Here is a 19734-nt window from a genome sequence, read left to right as displayed (position 1 = left end):
CTTCAATCTCAGCATTCTTCACAACAGCTACTACTTTCTTCACTCCATTTTAGTTTTCAACATCTTTCACTTTCTGACCTATTTCTTGCTCTGCGCCCTCCCCCCCCCCCCCCCCCCACCTCTTCATATACACTGCACTTAGCTTTTCACTTTTATTAAGTCATGCACAAACTTTTAACAATAATCTCTGTCTTGCATATTACCCTGTCTTCTACCTTTAAGTTCTCAGGTTTCCAAATCTCATCCAGTGCGGTCCCAACAATCAGTCTTTTCTTCTCATCCCTTCCGTTAAGTGCTTGCATTTTCATAAGCCTTCCCCTTCTTGCAAGCTATACAGTGCAATCCTTCAACAAGTTGATTTTGCTTCCTTTTGAAGCAACAGAACAGTTAAATCTGCTTAGTCTCCAATGAAGCAACCATATTCTTTCAAAAATAATGCAACTGCTTTTGTATATACTGAAGAGTTCAATTCCACAGTTCCTCTGTCAGCACATCAAAAAAATCCTGTAATAACATCTTGCCATGTGCTAAGCCTTAAGAATTAGTCCTTGCATCTTCCGTCACACAAATGTGAATCACAATGAATCGTATTACTCAGGCACTGATTTGAATGAGTCCATTCTTGAAATTGAATTTCATGACAGCCAGCTTATCAACAATTGCTTGGTCATTTTAATGAAAGGATAAATGCTTAATGCCATGGGGTGCCATGTATACTGTGTGGAATGTGGCCCAAAATGAATGTGATGATTGAGATACTGACTGTTGTGTGTGTGTGATTGTTGTTAATAAGTGAAGTTTTTTCAAAGTATTAAAATTTCCACACAGTACAATGTATTTTACAAACCTCTATCCAATCAGAACTGGTCACTGATCCTTAAAATGCTCACCATTTAACATTACGCAGGTACCATATACAGCTTATTAAATCCAAGCTATAAACTCTTCCTATATGCGGGCTCTCATTGTGCATGAGCATACACAGGCTCCCATTTCACAAATCTAAACTACAGTGCCTTGCACCACCTTACTTCGTGAACTATCCTGTCTGGTCCTATTTCATTATCTGTCCAAGTATTCAGCTCTCACATCAATAATACATTCCCATAATGTTCCATAGTGCCCGGCATAGCAGTTCACTGTAATGGACCATTATCAACGAAAGTGTGAGTAACAAGTTATACAAACTACAGAGCAGCTGTGACAAAAGGATTATGTACTGAAATAAATCACAAACCACCAATGGAACAAGGAATAATTTATGAAGTGAAGTCATGTAGCTTCAAATCTGCCAAATTACATTGAAAAATCATATTAAGTACCACTTAAGGTAGGAATCAATACTTCAAACTCAGAAACATGATTTTAAATATTATATTTTACAAATATCAGCAGGATTACATGAAAGTTACATCTTTTACACTTAAAGAAGTGCAACTAATTGTCTCATTGTATTCCAAAAATGTATATCGAAGTAATTTACTCATACATAAAAGTGTTCTTATTCTGCCATCAAATGACTACTGAAAATGAATTCAACTTGGTTAGTAGTCATTAATATTATGTCATATTTAACATCATTAAGGTAGTAATCTCTCTCTCTCTCTCTCTCTCTCTCTCTCTCTCTCTGATATGTACAAATATAAGTATATATAATTATCTACATAGCTCTTCAGTTATGTATCCCCATAGTGGGTTTACAGAGTCTTTTCCACAAATGTTTCGGTGCATGTTTCACTGACTTCTGAAGTAGGATTACTTCTTCTCTTCTGTATTAATTCCATACTTCATTTTCATCTTATCCAACTCTTCCTTCTTCTTATCAATATCCAGGCGCTTGAATGCTTTGTTGGACTGAAATTTACAAAATAACATTATAACCAGTATTTTTTATATCCATCACTATGATACCAGATCTTATAATTAAGTGTTTCAAAATTATATTCTACTTTAACAAGTATAATCTTACAGTAGGAAACACAGCAACAGACAAAATACTGACTGTTGCGACCAATGATTAGTATGACTGGAAATAGTTTTTGTTTCTATCTGTCACTGCAAAGCACGGCTATGTTTTCAAGTGAAAAAACAATCACATTAAACTGGACTTGAGTGGTTTAGTACGAACACAGAAGTATAAACAATGGGGTACAACAATAATTGTTCAATTTGTGAGAGAAAATAAATACAGTGGAACCCCTATTTTATGTTTTCATGCTGTCGAGACTTTAAAAAAATGCAAAACTGAGGAAAATTCAGAATTGAGGAAAATGTGAAAACACCCAAAATATAAGCAGAAACGTATGTAAGTGGCATATATGATTAAAAATTGTGATTCTCTCCAGTACAGTGTATAATATCTGTATAAGTGAAGGAAATTAAATGTACAATACAATGTTTATACAATAATTTGTCTTAATGAATTTCATCTGTTCTTAAAAAATCACAAATGTATAACAGCAAGTAAAAACTCAGCAAAAATTGAAATTTTTATCAAGGTACAAGATAATAGAGCTACTTTCAGATATGCTGTGATCAAAAAATTATTTTTGAGAGATTTTTCCTTTGTGCATGGAGGAAAAAAGCAAAAATTGATCAACATGGTGAACTAAAATGAAAACTATTCAGTATGGTGGAAAGTGTCAGAATCTAACATGTGGGTGTGTGCATTTCTCTTCTGTAGCCAATGACAGTGCAACATACCCTGGTTATGCGAACACAGTGACCTCTGGTGTATTGCCTGCGTTTAGTTTGCCTTCATGCCTTCCACCAATGTTAATGATATTGTGTGTGTGTGTGTGTGTGTGTGTGTGTGTGTGTGTGTGTGTGTGTGTGTGTGTGTGTGTGTAAAGTATGTATGGAGTAGTGTATGTAGCTGTTGCAACTGTATCATGTCAGATTTGAACATGAAAGTATTTAAATTGTGCTTTTGCAAAACCCTTGTTCTATTTCCATGTGACATCTCTGCCATAGCACATGATCTGCACGAAAAGTATATTTCCAGCACTTCACAATATGCTTTCACTGTTACTTGCACTCCCATCATTGAAGGACCACACCCCCTCTCCACACATCCAGCTCATAAACTCATTTCATGTGGGTTAGTGTGATGTGGTGGCTCTGCTGGCTCTTGGGTGACTTAACGGTTGCCAGCCAATAGGAGATCACTAGCCAGAAATGGCCAATGTTTTCTTTATTCTGACCAAGCATACTCTTCACAATTCAATATTTGAATTTAAAAGGTTGATGATCAATACTGTTCCTGAATACAGTACATCAGAAATACGTGCAAAAAGACGAGACTGAGTTCCAAGTGGCAAAAGGAAAGGCGGTGGCTGGGCCCCTTCATCACTTATTGGCTCGGTCCATAACACTTCACATCCTGTTTTTCCATTGCTGCTGAAAACTAGTAGTAGTTGTGTCATAATTGGGCAGTGAAGCTAAACATTACAAGTTGTGTTGGCCCAGCTGATTGTGGGTATGTCAGGATTATCTCCCTCAAGTATCACCTCTCCACAATGGCCTATAATATTCTCAGCACAGTGTGAACCATCTCTCTTTTGTTCCACTTGTAACTCATTCACTCACGTCAAATGTCAATAGAAAGAAAATGGGATGAAGTCAAGCACGATGTCAAGTAAGAACATAAAAGCAAGGTAAACGTTATTAGGAAGAAATGTAAGATTAGGGAATTTTTTGCACTGATCTTGTGGGTTCTTCTCAGGGGGTATGAATTTATGGCACAGAATCGCGAAAAATGTGAAATGGTATTTCCATTGTAGTGTAATTATAGATGTTGTAGAGATCTTCATTGCAACATTAAACAAGTCATCAGCCCAAAGATGGAATTATTAAAATCTGGTCTCTCATCAGAAAAATCTCACTAATATCAGTACATATGGCCTACAGTGAAAACATGTCATGACACCAATAGGCATCCTTCAAATTCATAAATTGCTGCCACAGTGAAGAAAGTCTAGTGACAAGAAAATTATAATACAGAGGGAGGTAAAGAATGAACCAAGTGTGACCTAATGTGGAAATAAGATACATGAAGCAAGTAAAATGAAAATCTCAGCATGTTACAAATGGAGGTTTAGAAGATAATTTGTATTGTGTTACATTTACGACAAACGAAACAGAATAAATGGCATGAAATAATCAGCCCTTTCTCAAAAAATACAATATTTTATCATTACAAAAACTAAAAGAAATTTATGATATGTCGAGACACAGTATTTCAAAATTATCTATACGAATTTCCTGCAGCTTATGACTGTAGTTCCCATGATCCAACATTCAAAAACTTTTTGGTATGGAGAAATTTTTGGCAAATTCTTATTGTATGCAAGAAGTTAAAATCTAAATTCAGCACAATTTCATGCATTTTATAGAAGCTGTGAAGGCTGCAAACAATTTCCAATGAAATGCTGATATCCAGTGTGGTTACTAACAATTGCAACAAAGAGAAAGGTAAAGCAGTCACCAAACTAAAAGTTAGTTTGATCACCATAGTGCTTTACTAGGAATGGTCTATTGAATTTGGTATAGTGTTGCATTTCTCCAACCTTTGAACTGAGTTACCCAGCCAATCATATGGGGCTATGCAGTTTAGCATGGACTCCAAAACACATTGCAACTCAGCATTTTTTTATGTTAACAAACATTGTCAAAGGTGAAAGAAATGATAAAGAGGCAGATAAAAACCCTAGGACTAACTCGGTATCAAATCCATAGTCAGGCACACAACCACTGAACCATAACAAAGTTACCAAGTATAAAAAATAATTTGCCCTGAATTTTTACTACTCTTCTCCTCCTCATTTTGTAAATTGGTTGCTTATGCCCTTGAAACCTCAGCCCTGTTGGTCTTCTATTTATCTCAGATTTTTTCATGCACATCAGCTGAATATGTTTCCATGGCTACAACTGTGGATAATGTTTTTTAGTCATCCTCTTTTCCCCTCCAAACCCCTTCTTTGTAACACTGCTAACTGTATCCCAGTCTTGCAGTTTTGGCAAATTTAATTCCTTAAGGTATTTCTCTGTTTGTTGTGCCAGTTGGTTCTTGTAATGGTATTTCTCAAGAATGAATGAATCTGGTGTGTGAGCCTGCTTGTGTCCACTCCTTCAATGGATTTCATGAACTGTATTCTTTACATACACACTATAACTAAGATTTTATGGATCTGCCTTCAGATTTATTTACTGAGTTTTGAGTTACTTGTCACACTCTTTATCTTTGTCCCAATATTTTTAAATTAATTTTATATTCTACTGATCTGATCTCTTGTGTTGGATAGTTACGTGTGCTGATGTGTAGCATGTGCCCATTTCATCATTACTGTAGCCTTGTTACAACTATTTTTTGCCACCTGAAATGTATTTTCTGAAGATTTCAATATTTTCTTACTGTCCATTTTTATGTCACAACCAGAGCTGGTTTGAAATCTGTTATAAAAATTTGTTTCATGTCAAACTCTTAGGTCAATTTTCCCGGTTAGTTTTTGAAATTTTTTAAATTGTTTCTTTTTTTTTTGCTTCAACAATGTCTTCAATAATCAGAGCCATAATCCTCAAATATTAGATAATCCACTTTCACACATTTGAGCCTAAGTTCTAGTTGGTGACTAGTTTTCCTGCACTCATCCATTACTCACATTTTATCCAAGCGCTCAATTGGATTGTAATGGTGATAGGCAAACACTTCATAGTTCCCTTATGTCTATTTTAAATTCTTTGCTTAACTGTTCCACAAATTTTAGATTGACAGGCAGTCATGTCTTATTAACTTTCTGATCAGAGAATGTGACTTTTCTTTAGTTCACTGTGTTTCAACTATATTACACTGAATTTCACAGGTTTAGACTTTGTACCATATACAATCACCTTTTCTAAAGCTACACTGATATTTTCCAAGCTGAGGATCTAGTTTTGGTTCAATTCAGGTTAGGAGCGCTTTGGACATTCTTCTATTGTTACATCCATACTATTTTTGCCCTACACTGAACTTAAAATTTTCATTCTTTGTCTGGGAAAAACTAATTTTAAATCATGACATAACAGAGAAGCAAATTTGAAAATATCAGCTTTTCCATAAAATGAAAATTTAACTGTTTGGGTATAGTAGCTAAATAAAACTTTACCTGATAATACAATACAACAAGGTATCTGTTACAGACATTGAATCCTGATAAGTGGTCACATGCATTTTTTGCATCAAAAATATCTTCATAAACCACAAATGCTGTTCCTCTCGTTTCAGGTGTGTTTCCCCTGTAGCAAAGTGAAAAAAATTACAAACATATTACATATTCTCTTATGGTTAGCAAAGATTAAATCACAGCGCTTTTACAGAATGAATCTTTTAAGAGTCAGCTGAGGCAGTCAGATAAAATCCATAATCGACATCGTCATCACCATTAGCATCAACAGATGGCATGAATTCAACTGTAATTTATGACACAATACTTTACTAATACTTTAAAAGGGTTGTCCAGAAAGTAATGCACCTAATTTTTTTTTCTTCAACAATTCTTTATTGAACATAATGAGAATTACACACATGAAAGAACGGTGTTTTATCTACACAGCCTGTTTTTCCACATAATCTCCATCCTGTTCTATGGCCTTTCTCCAGCACAAAACAAGGGCGTGTAAGGCCTGTCTGTAGCAATCCTTGTCCTGGTGGCGGAGCCAGTGCTTCACTGTGTGAATTACCTCCTCAGTGTCCTCAAAGTGTCTTTCACGAATGGCACCCTTTAATGGCCCAAACAAATGGAAGTCCGAGGAGGATAGGTCAGGTCTGTAGGGTAGATGGGGTAACACTGTTCAACTCTGTTTTGTGATGTGTTCAGCAGTCTACAGACTTGTGCATCTTCACTTCCTTTGGTGATTGACAGATGCAGCACCAGCTGCCAAGTCACAATGTGTGTGTTCTAGTGACTGGCATCAGCAGCTCGTTGCAACATGTCAGCTGAGACAGCCATGGATGGTCTCCACGATCGCTGCAAATTGTGGACTTCCACCAAACCGCCTTCTGATGACCTCACCCTCCGTGCCCAGCAATTAACTACTTCTGTTGACAGCAGATGCTCTATAGACTTTGCACAAGCATTTGTGAATATTCCCCATAGTTTCTTTCTCTGCAGTGAGAAATTCAATGGCGGCACGTTGCTTGTAATGTACATCACCTACAGACGCCATTTTGAAACTTTCCTGCAGCTAAAATATCTGTTGGAAGTGATAGAAACTCGGCATGCGCACTCGCTCGGGAGACTTCAGATAATACATATGTAAAGTTTTGCATTCGTAGCATTGTTTTCAGCTTTTAAAAAAAAAAAAAAAAAAAAAAAAAAAAAAAAAAAAAAAAAAAAAAAAACCACACGCAAAGCATTACTTTCTGGGCGACACTCATAAATATATAAAAACAAAAATGTAGCTATATAAGTTAATGGAAAAACAACAGAAGTTCCTATCAAAAGGCAGCATAAAATACGAACTTATAAGTAAGTAGAATATATAACATACACTTTAGTCCTTGAAAGACATGCACCAAGCAGCTGAAAGTCCCTCATGGACCTCCCAGCCAATCATATCATATTACTTTTTTCCATCAGTAACAAACAAAATATATGTCCAGAGCATCCTCTGTGACTTCTGCATCTGTCTCACAAGGTTTGCAATTTTGTTTCTCTTACCAATACTAGTGCAAAAAAACTTCACACATTAACTCACTCTACAACATGTGCATAGTTCTTGGCAATTCAACTTAAGTTTATGCACCCTGTTGCTGTCTCCCTTTCCTTTTACATCTCTCTATTCTGCAATTCACAAGTTCCTGCCACTGCCTGCCAGCTTACACTTTGAACTTCATGTTATTATATACCACGGTATGAATTAATAACCAGTTACACATGGAACAAAAGGTGGTAACAGTGACTAATCAGCATCGTAAGGTGCAAGTCAATCAGTACTGGAAGGTGCAAGACATGTGATATCAAGATGAAGACTGAGATAGACGGTATGAATTAATAACCATTTACATGTACATTTTCCTGTTGTGTGCTCTCTAGTAACCCACAAATCTGAGACATTTCCTAATTAAATTTATCCATGATTAGTCTCATTTCATCTAATCCCTTCACCCACTTTGCCAATGATAAGCACCTTTGGTCCCCAAAAACTAACCTTTATTTAGTGCTTATTTATATAATACCATCATTTTTTGCATGTAATACACAAAAATATTTCCTAAACCATATTTTAATTAAATTTTTTTGTGAAAATACAGAAGAAACAACAGATAACACTATTTCCCATTCAAGTGGCCACATTACATCACTGCTACTGTTACTATTATTCTTGCCTGTATCTACTTTCTCTAATGTATGTATTACTTACACACGTATTTGCCTTATTGCTCCATACTTGCCAAATATATCATACATCTCTTCAGCTGTAATTTTGTAAGGCAAATTTCTTATGTATAGGATTCTATTTACTTCTGGTGGAAGGCGAACCTGTTGGAAAAACATTAATGACAGAGAATTAGTTGTTTGTATTGTCAGTACCTCTTTTTCACAACAGCCATGATAATGTAAACTGTGTTACATGTAAGTTACTTACAAATTTTGATTATACAATTTGTGGCTGTTTGTTTGCTATTTACCTAATCAGACTTTTAACTGAGTAATATTTAACCATAATGCTAGGCATCTGTTTACTAATGACAGCACTGTCATTCACTCATTAACCAAGAAGCATAAATGAATCAGTCATATACGATTTAAATACTTTGATTCAAAAAATCCTTGTCTTCAAAGTAAATTCTGTAATATTAAAAAGAAAACACTTTCCAATGATTTGCAAAATTTGTGGGGCATTAGGAACTGTTTCTTTCTCAATATTATAATCATTTTTTTAGCAAGCACTGATGGAAAATTCGATTAATTTTAAATATTATTTAATTTAGGAAACAAAAGGAACCCTGAATCTAAAAGGGTGCATGAATATTTTAACACTATTCCACCTACATGTGATTTCGGAGTCTTAATCACTGTGCCGTGTCATTCTGCCTCCTATAAAAGATGGCTAAATCCATACTGTATGAAGGGTGATTGTCACATTCATTAGGAATCTCTGAAAAAGTTAAGCTGTGCAGCAGAAATCAACTGGACACTGTCAGCCCGTGCAACAACATTCCCTCTAAATTTGTTTTGAACAAATCTGTGTAGCCTTCATGTTACACAATACACATGGCAAATCACCTAAAGCTTACACTGCAGATATTAAGGAAATTGAAAGCGCTACTGATGTTCGGTTTTCACAGCATGGACCGGAAGTTAAGGGCTCCCTTGTTAGCCAATAAACAGATTGTAATAACAATTAGAAAATGCATTTTTTGTGCAAACACACACTTTTTTAAATGGAACAATGTCTACTGACATTAACAAACTACGAGTAGGTTAAAGTAGAATGTCAGTGGTGTTTGTTGCAGGATTCTAGTTCAAGTCATTTACGAGATGATATATTATGGAAAGTTTCCACTGATACCTGTTTGTGACATTCAACTCACGTAGTTGCTACATATAATATTGTTATGTTTGCTTAGAGTGTGCTTATGTGTTCCTTGACTACACTGTGATTTGCTAGTCAGTTAGTGTGGGACAGTCCAAGCATTAGGTGAGCATTTTCTTTGGCAGCATTTATAGTTCAGGCCTGTCTCATCCACTTTATGGACTTGGCAAGGTAACAGGTCATGCTGTTTGACAATGTCTTGAAACTTCAAAGAAAACTCATTAGCCACCTCAGCATCAGCAGATAATTTTCATCAGAAATTCAAATGAACTGAACGCCATGACGGGTTTTCCAGTGAGGAATCCAGCCTTCAGTCTTCACTAGTTACAAACTCACTTCCGGATTCTGTTTTTTGGGCAAAGCTATTGCTTTTTCTTTGATAGGGAGCCCAGATATCGAGGTTCCTTTCCTTCCTTCTTGGTGGAACCACATCCACAATGTGTTGTCAAGCAGTGCAAGTTTACGGCTTTTCAATGTTTTGTGACTCTTTAAGGGCATTTCCATCATCTATTGTCACTGTACATGATTCAACATTTTTTCGATTTTTTCTCCAACTTTCAATGTTGAAACACCTACAGTAAGTTCCCTGGTAGTTTTTCGGAGTGCTTCCCCTTCCTCCAATCTTTGTTGCATTGTTATCCCCTTCCTTCAATCTTTTTTGCAGTGCTAACTTTTCATTTAATGAAAAAGTGTGTTTACATTTCAGCCCTGACATGTTGAAAAAACACACAACAGTACAGTACACACATTGTAAAACAAATGCATACATCTACTGTAACAAACACAGAAAATATATATCAGAGATGCTGGATCGCAGATAGGCACAACAAACAAAATAATCACTTCTATTGAGAGGAATTCATTTCAGTAGGTGATAATGATGTTTGGTTTGTGGGGCACTCAACTGTGGGGTTATAAGTGCCCATACAAATTCCCAACGTTTGTTCAGTCCAGTCTAGCCACTTTCATGAATGATGATGAAATGATGAGGACAACACAAACACCCAGTCATCTCAAGGCACGTGAAAATCCCTGATCCCACCAGGAATCGAACCCGGGACCCCTTGCTCGGGAAGCGAGAATGCGGCCGCGAGACCACGAGCTGCAGACCATTTCAGTAGGGTGAACTGCAGAGATAAAATTGGCAACGTGGGAAAGAGGACCAGGTTGCAGTGTGCATTATAACACATTAAGCACATGTGATCGGGGGACAAGAAAAGTGCAGGTGTCTCAATTTAATATGCTTAATCACCCATAAAACATTGAAAGGCATACGTTAGAATACGACAAGTACCAAGCACAACTAACAAATTGGAACAGTGTACTTGTCATACTCCAATATGTGCAGTTCAACATTCTGTTGGGAAATTAGGCATTTTATTTCATGACACCAGCACATTTGTGCCACTTTGTCACCTGAGGAAGTACAACATGATCAAATATTACCTGCCTTCCAATTGAGTGTGATAAGCATACATGCCATCAGTCACTTTTTCTCTGTGACAAGTGATGAGATGCAGCATAAAAGAAGGAGCTTAGCTAAAAGATTATCTAAAGCCACAGCAGTCACATAGAGAGAAAAGTATCATGCATTTATTCTTATGAGTAAAGCCAAAGATGAAGCAAAAATTGTTTCTGATTTTAGGGATGTTGACATTTATAAAATTAAAGCGGGTGTAGATGCTGCAGCTTTTGAACAGATTACAGGACTAGCTGCTCGTGACTATGTCAACAAATGGTGGATGGCTTCTGTGCTATCAAGAGCAGAAAAAAGAGAATTAAACTTTCTATTTATACATCCTTGTGACCAGCTCTTTCTTTTACTTAACCAAGAACCAGTTGCATTGTTAGCCGCACACGTATAAGACTTGCTTTGTTGGTGCTGGACATTTTAGTGATTTTTGACTGTTTAAACTCATGCTGCAGTGTTCAACATGCCAATGTAGACACTGGCACAGACACAGCTAAGAGAAAAAGCCCTGCGATTTGTATATTTACTTATTTATAAAAGCTGACTTTGGAATTTTTTTGTGAGACTGCATGTACAAGATTAGTGTGACAATTTGAAATTCTAGATTCGCATATTTTACTGTTTGCGTCACTTTTGCATAACCTTTCACTGACTGTATTGTCTGTACTGTGATACAGTGTGAAATTTTGAACTTTTGCATGTACCCCAACGAACTCTTACTGTTATTGTCAATTGCAGGCATAAACTAATTTGTGTTCTTTTAAAATTTTAGAGAATAGTAGGCCTATACTCATTCAAAATAATCATTCTCTAATTTCATCATCACAGAATTACATGAGAAATACGTAATTTTTGAGAATTTTATGGAGCTTACAAAATTTTGTAAGTTAATGGTACGAATGTTTTAGATACATAGCTTATTTAATATCAAATCAGCGATTTTCCTTCACAATTACAGCCTAAGAAGAGATTAACCCTGAATTTCACTGTATATCAGTGCAAATAAATGTGCATTTTTGAGAATTTTCAGAAGCTACCATTGTCCTGTGCATAATCTAATTTGTAGTAAATCTGCATTTGTGATTTAGTTACAGTAGCAGATATTCTAACATATTGTGTTACATCTAGTCTTTCCTTAAAGAGGAGTAGCCCTATATATTATCAACATTTATCGTAAATTAAATTTGTTTTTGAGTCTGCTAACAACTATAATCAACCTCAAAAAGTTGTAGGAAACTAGTAATTACTACCTCAGGTTTTCTATTGCTTTGGTAGAAATCTCATTTTGTGTATTTGCTTCAATTCTTATAGGGTATTAGCAACTCTTTTAGCTCAACAAATTAAAAGATAATCTGCAGGCTTAATTTAAAGTTATATGTTCACTGTCACATTGCACCAGATAAAATGCAGCCCACTGTGAATGCTGTTCTTGACTGGCAGGCGCTACGAGTTGTCGTCTTGGAAGAGCTTGAGTCATGTACCTGTGGTAAGGGTACCAAAGGTACGTCAAGTACTATACTCTGCTGGGGATCCTGTCTCCTCTGCATAGGGTGGAAGGGAACAAGGGGGGACTCAGGGTGTTGTATCGATCCCCCTAGCGACAAGTTTGATGTGCTGTCTTTCACTGAAAGTGGAATTGAGCCAAAGGGATTTGCTTCACCTGTTCCTGGGGAAAACTGTTTTGTCCGGTATCAAGAGGACACAAGACACAAAAGGGTAGAGAGTGTATTAATTGTTGGCAGTTCAAATAGACAGCAAATGATTCTATCCCTTAGGGAAATGCCAGCAAGGAACAGGAAAGGACACCGGGTACACTCAGTGTATGTGCCTGGGGGGGCTGATTCAACATGAAGAGGCAATTTCAGCAGCCACTGAGACAATACGGTGCAAACAACTGCAAATTGTGGCAGAGGCCGGAACAAATGATGCCTGTCATCTAGACCCTGTGGTCACACTTGGGTCATCCCAGCAATTGGCAGAGAAGGTTGAGATGACCCACCTTGTGCATGGAGCTTCAACAAAGCTCACAATTTGAAGCATTGTCCCCAGAACTAACCCTGGCCTCTTGGTTCTGAGTCGAGTGGAACGATAGACTTTGACGTTCTGTGATAATCTAGGCTGCGACTTCCTGGACTTGCGCCATAGGTCCCTCTAAATGGGTCAGGTGTGCACTACACATCAGAGGCTGCTACAATGTGTGTGGGATGCATACAAGGAATTTTACAGTTAGGTGATTCTCCATCCAATTCATGTAACATAGCTGTAGGAAGCTCTGAAGTATCAGTGTAAGATCGAAAGAAATGCCTCCCAAGCATGAGAGCATTAAAATTGTAACAGTTAACTGCTGAAGCATTCACAATGAAGTGCACATAATATTACACACAGAAAGCTAATAGAGTAATGAAATTGATAGCAATGAGATTTTTGGGGAAAATTTAAGTGTATATCGAAGGATGGGCAAATGGGAAATGGAAGTGGTGTATTTATTACAATAGGCAATAAATTCAATTCCACTATGACATAAATTGAAGCTGCATGTGAGACTGTTTGTTCAAGTCTCATATCAGGGGTGGGCATAAAATGCTAACTGGATCCTTCTATTGCCCACCAGGCTCATCTCTGGATGTAACCCAAAATGTTAGATAAAACCTCAGTGCACATGTGCATAAGTTCCCCAGTCATTCTGTCATAATCAGTGCAGACTTTTATCATCAAACAACCAATTGAAAAAGTTACAGTTTGGCTAGTTGTGGGAGTCATAAGATATCCTGTGAAACATTACCAAATACCTTCTCTGAAAACAACCCAGAACAGATAATTATTGGATGTAATGGCAACAAATACACCTGATCTCTTTGAGGATGTCCACATCAAAATTGGTGTCAACGACCATAATGTGACTGTGGCAGCAATGATTACCAAAGAACAAAGGACAACTGAAACTAGCAGAAATATAAATATTCAGTGAACTATATAAAAGTTCAGTAGCGTCATATCTCAATGAGGAACTTGAAACTTTCAGTACAGGGCAGGAGTATGTAGAGGAGTATGTACAGGAGTGTGCACTGGATAGATACATACTCAGTAGAACAGTTCACAATGGGAAGGACTCCCCATGGTATACATTAAAGGTACACGACAACGCTTAGGGTTACAGATAGAAAGCGGCTGAATAAAGCACGTTGGCTGTCAAGAGATTGATGCCTTCAATGAGTACCATAGCAGAATATTGTTGTATGATCTTTCACAAAAGCCACAGAAATTCTGGTCTCATGTAAAGGCTGTTAGTGGCACCAAAGTTAGTGTTGAGACTTTAGCAAAGCAAAAGCTGAAGTGCTTAACTCAGTTTTCAAATGTTTCTTTACAGAGGAAAACCCATGAAAATTGCCCCAATTGAATCCTTGTACCACTGCAAAGATGAGTAAAACCAGTAGTAGAGCCAGTGGTATTGAAAAACAGCTGAAATCATTAAAACTGAACAAAGCTCCACAGCCAGATGGAAACCGTACAAGATTTTATACAGAATTTATGGCTGAGTTAGTCCCTCTTGTAACTACACTCTATCGAAGAGCCCTCAAACAAAAAAGTGTGTCCAGTTCTTGGGAAAAATCACAGATCAAATATGTCTACAAGAACAGTGGTAGAAGTATGCACAAAACTACTGTCCAATATCCTTGAAGTCAATTTGTTGTACAATTTTAGAATATATTCTGACCTCAAACATAATGTATCTCCAACAAAATGACCTTCTCCATGCCAACCAGCATGGATTTCGAAAAAGTCAATCATGTGAAACCCCACTTTTCTCACATGACATACTGAAATCTTTGGATCAAGATAGGCAGGTAGATGCAGTATTTCTTGTTTTCCAAAAAGCATTTGACTTAGTACCACACTTATGCTTATTGTCAGAAGTTTGATCATATGGGGTATCAAGTGAAACTTGTGACTGGATTGAGGACTTTTTGGTAGAGAGGATACAGCATGTTATCTTGGTTGGAGAGTCATTGACAGATGTAGAAGTAACTTCAGGTGTGCCCCTTGGAAGTGTGTTGGGACCCTTTCTGTTCATGATGAACCCTTGCAGGTAATACTAATAGTAACCACAAACTTTTTTGCAGATATATTTTGGTTAAATGCCAGCATCAGTCTTGAAGATTGAAATCCTGTATTTTAAAGATTGATTTCGGTCACTGTGTGACTGTCTTCAGTGCATACTATTCTAACCTTCTAGGCCCATATCACAATAACATAACATTTTCTATAAAGGTGTAACATGTACTGTGATAATTACTTCTAACAGGTATCTTCACTTATACTTCATACAACAGTTTTGAAATTACAGAAGAATGTATCTTGTGACCTTCACAGTTGCCAATTCAACATACAGATGACGCACATGTATATGATGCAGCTATCTATAATGAAGTACTTTCTGACAGAAGCTGCATAAATATTCAGTCAGATCTTGATAAGATTTCAAAGTGGTGCAACAACTGGAAGCTTGCTTTAATTGTTCAAAAATGTAAAACTGTACACTTCACCAAAGGAAAAAAAAAAACCCACAGTATCTTATGACAATATCAGCGAGACACTGTTGGAATTGGTCAAATTACGCAAACACCTGGGTGTAACACTCTGTGGGGTATGAAATGGAATGATCATTTAGGCTTAGTCGAGGGTAATGCAGGTGGTATAGTTCGATTTATTGGTAGCATATTGGGAAAATGCAATCAGTCTACAAAGGACATTGGTTATAAATCACTGATGCAACCTATTCTAGAATATTGCTCAAGTGTGTGAAGCCCATATCAAGTAGGACTAACAGGGGATATTTAACGTACACAGAGAAGGACAGCACGAGTAGTCACAGGTTCGACTGACCCATGGGACTGTGTTACAGTGATGCTGAAGAAACTTAACTGACAGATTCTTGAAGATGGGCATGAACTAACTCGAGAAAGGCTACTAACAAAGTTTCAAGAACCAGCTTTAAATGATGACCCTAGGAATATAGCAGAACCCTCTATGTACTACTCACACAGGGATCAAGAGGACAAGACTAGAATAACTACAGTATGCACAGAAGCATTCAATCAATCGATCTTCCCTTGTTCTATACACGAATAGAACAGTAAGAAACCATAATAACTGGTAAAATGGGAAATTCCCTTTGCTATGCACTTTACGGTGGTTTGCAAAGTACAAATGTAGGTGTAAAAAACCGGATAAATTTAATGCAGTAAGGAACTCCAGACTTTGTAAATTCAATACTGCAACTGCCACTAAAAGAATACGTAGACTATCAGATGAAGAGCTGTGAAAAGCCTCAGATTGTAATTGGAAATGAATGTATTGTTTTTCTTCTGTTTTAGGGCACAAAAATAACTAGGATCATTGGCGTCCATGTCAGGACCACAGAACACGAAGACAAAAAATGAGTTAAAAAATGACTACACATTAAGCCCAATTGACAGAAGGAAAGACAACTAAAAACAGGAACTTGGAGAAAGGCCCATAAAATACACCATAGAGAAACAGAGGTCCTGAACTAAAGATTAAATTTCCTTTGCTATATTGCTATGACAGATAAAAATTAAAAGGCGGTCAATAGCCCAAGCATCATTAAAAAACGGCCAATAACTCGTACAGAAAACATAAAAGAGAATGTAAGTGGATAAAAAAAAGGCATTCCCTCAGCAAATGGTGAACCATCAAAGGTTATGGACAATGAGCACAAAGTGGTGGGAGATCACCACTTAACAAATGGAGATGGCTAAAAAGACCAACCTACGTATAATGCTCTCCTCATGGAGGGCTGAGAGAAGATCATCCAAGCATCTGAGAGAAGCTTGATTCCCCAGAGCTTATTCCCATGAAGGGGGGACAAGTGGTGATGCCAAAGTAACACCGCCTACAGACAAATGGCAACACAGAGATCATTGGAAGGAATAGAAGTAGTAGCTGGCCGAGGTAAGAGGACTGCAGCCTTGGCAGCAGCATCAGCAGCCTCTTTTCCCGTCAGACCGACATGACCAGAAACCCACATAAACATCACAGTGGCTTCATCAAGAGTGAGCAACTGACAGCCTTCCTGAACCCGTTGCTCTAAGGGATGGACGGTGTACAGCACACAGAGGCTCTAAAAGGCAATGAGAGAGTCAGAGCAGATGAAAAGCCTGTGTCGCCACATGTACTGCGTGGCCTGCTGTGAATACTGAGCAGTGTTTCGGAAGCAGATACCGAAAATCATCGGTGCCAATGACGAAGGCACACCTGACACCATGATCAGTGTCAGAGTTATCAGTGTACCCAAAGGTACTATCAAAAAGCTCCAAGTGAAGGTCGTGAAACTTAACAGTGATATACAAGACAGGAGTAGTGTCCTTACAAAGTGAATGAAGATCAAGTGAACACAGACTGCAACACAAAGCCAAGGTGGTGAAGGATTCACACCCATTGGGAAACTGGCATGTAGCATGAAGTTAAGCTGCCAAAGTAAGAGCCAAAAGCAAACTCCAAGACGTAACAGAAAACAGAATTGTGCCCCATACTGGGGACCAGAGGAAACATTGAAGAAAGAGATATAGTATGAGTGGACAGGCACGGCAAATAAATGGAATGCGTATCTGCTGAGGAGAAAGCCATGGCAGTATGATACCAATAGTTCAAACTTCTGCATACAGACTCTTAACCAGACTAGTGTAAAAGGCACCAGTGGCCAAATGGATGTCACAATGGTGAATAATATTGAGATGGAGTAAGAGGGATGTAGTTTCAAATGGAGAAGGGACCTATATAAATAGAAGAGGGTGGTCTGATCCGCTCCCAAGTACCGCTGCGGACACGGAGGGCACTGAGGGACCGTATACAGCAGGCAGCCAGGTAAGACATGTGGGAGGACCAAGAACGTTTCTTATCGAGCATTAGCCCTGGAATTTCATAGTTTCACTGAACAGAAGAGCAACAGACCCAAGATGTAAAGATGGTGGAAGAAACCAATTGCTCCACCAGAAAGTGATAGAAACAATTCTGTCAGTGGAAAAATGAAAGCCATTGTCAATGCTCTTTGAGTAAAGGTGACAGACACTGCTGGAGATGCTGCTCAAGAAGTCAAGTTTGTGGTGAACTGCAACAGATCGAAAAATTGTCAACAAAAAGGGAGCCGGAAATGACCGGCAGCAGACAGGCCATTATAGGGGTAATGGTGATAGCAAAGAGGACAACACACAGGACAGAACCACCCTGAGACACACCATTTTCCTGGATAAAGGTGTCCAACAAGGCGGAACCTGTACGTACCTTGAAAACTCAGTCTTTTAAATAATTCCTGAAGGGAACGGGGCATGAGGCAATGGCAGCCCCAAGTGTAGAGTGTATGAAGGATATCAGTCTTCAAGCAGGAGCATAGGCTTTCTCCAAATAAAAAAATATGGCCAAAGTTCCACAGAAATCCATTCATGACATAAATTTACGAAGTGTTGTTGTTGTTGTTGGGATGTTTAAGGGGGACTAAACAGCTAAGGTCATCAGTCCCCCATTCCAAAAACAGGCGAAACAAAATTTACGGAACAAGTAAAACCCCAAGGGGGGAGGAGACGCCCCTCCCCCCCAGTCACTGAAAGAACACCCATGTGGCAGCGAACACTAGAGACAAGAAGAGTACAGACGAACACTGGACAGAAAGAAACGGAAGAAAAGAAGAGGGCCGGAGACTGGTTGACTGACCATTGGAACAAAAATTGGGAAAGATTCAACCATCCGAATACACACATTAAAATCTGCAACCAATGAGACACTCGAGGACAAGATACACAGAAAGGGAAAGGGACAGGTCCCCCCTAAATGGAACCATAAAAAGGACTACCACGGATAAAATTTAAAACGTCGTCAGCCATGGAGGCATCGTCACATAAAACCAAAGGCAACGTGCCCGGGAGATTAAAAGTCTGCCCGAGAGTGCGCAGGCGGGGACACTCCAACGAAATGTGGGCGACTGTCAACCGGGACCCACACTGACACAGGGGGGGATCCTCCTGACGCAAAAGATGTCCGTGCGTCAGGTAGGTATGGCCGATGCGGAGCCGACACAGGATGACAGAGTCCCTGCGAGAAGCCCACAGGGAGGACCGCCACACATCGGTCGTCTCCTTAACAGCCCGCAGTTTATTCGGAGAAGTCAGGCTACGCCACTCGTCACGCCATATCTGAAGCACCTTACAGCGCAACGCCAGCTGCAAATCATGAGCCGGGAGGCCGATCGCCAAAGTGGGGGCGTCGACCGCCCCTTTGGCCAGCCTGTCGACACGTTCATTCCCCGGGATGCCAACGTGACCTGGCGTCCAAACAAAGACCACCAAACGACCAGAGCGGGTAATGGCAAAAACAGACTCCTGAATAAAGGATACCAGAGGAGAAGAGGTATAGCAGCGGTCGATAGCCTGGAGGCTGCTCAGGGAGTCACTGCAGATGATGATGGACATACCTGAGCAGTAACGCATATGCTCAAGAGAGCGCAATATGGCCACCAGCTCTGCAGTAAAAATACTGCAGCCAGCCGGCAAGGAGCGCTGTTCAACATGGGCAGCGTGAGCAAAAGCGTAGGCAGGACGACCATCCACCAGGGAACCACCAGTGTAGACAGGCTCACAGCCTGAAAATGAGGCGACGAGCGCAAGAAAACG

The 19734-nt window shown here is 38.7% G+C and overlaps 1 protein-coding gene across 1 annotated transcript in view; it reads right to left on the bottom strand.

The window, feature by feature from the left end:
* Positions 1-1360: 1360 nt before the first annotated feature.
* LOC126362121 (splicing factor 3B subunit 6) overlaps positions 1361-19734 on the bottom strand; it is a 33684-nt gene continuing 15310 nt past the window's right edge. Inside the window, exons 2-4 of the mRNA XM_050007853.1 lie at positions 8404-8522; positions 6147-6276; positions 1361-1854 (exon numbers count right to left, since the gene is read on the bottom strand). Coding sequence (XP_049863810.1) covers positions 1756-1854; positions 6147-6276; positions 8404-8522 — 348 coding nt within the window. The 3' untranslated portion in view covers positions 1361-1755. The remainder of the gene's footprint in view (positions 1855-6146; positions 6277-8403; positions 8523-19734) is intronic.

This window comes from Schistocerca gregaria, chromosome 1 (assembly GCF_023897955.1).
Source record: "Schistocerca gregaria isolate iqSchGreg1 chromosome 1, iqSchGreg1.2, whole genome shotgun sequence".
NCBI classification, from domain to species: domain Eukaryota; kingdom Metazoa; phylum Arthropoda; class Insecta; order Orthoptera; family Acrididae; genus Schistocerca; species Schistocerca gregaria.
The sequence above is the reverse complement of the archived record's forward strand: the minus strand, read 5'-3'. Positions and strand labels throughout refer to the sequence as shown.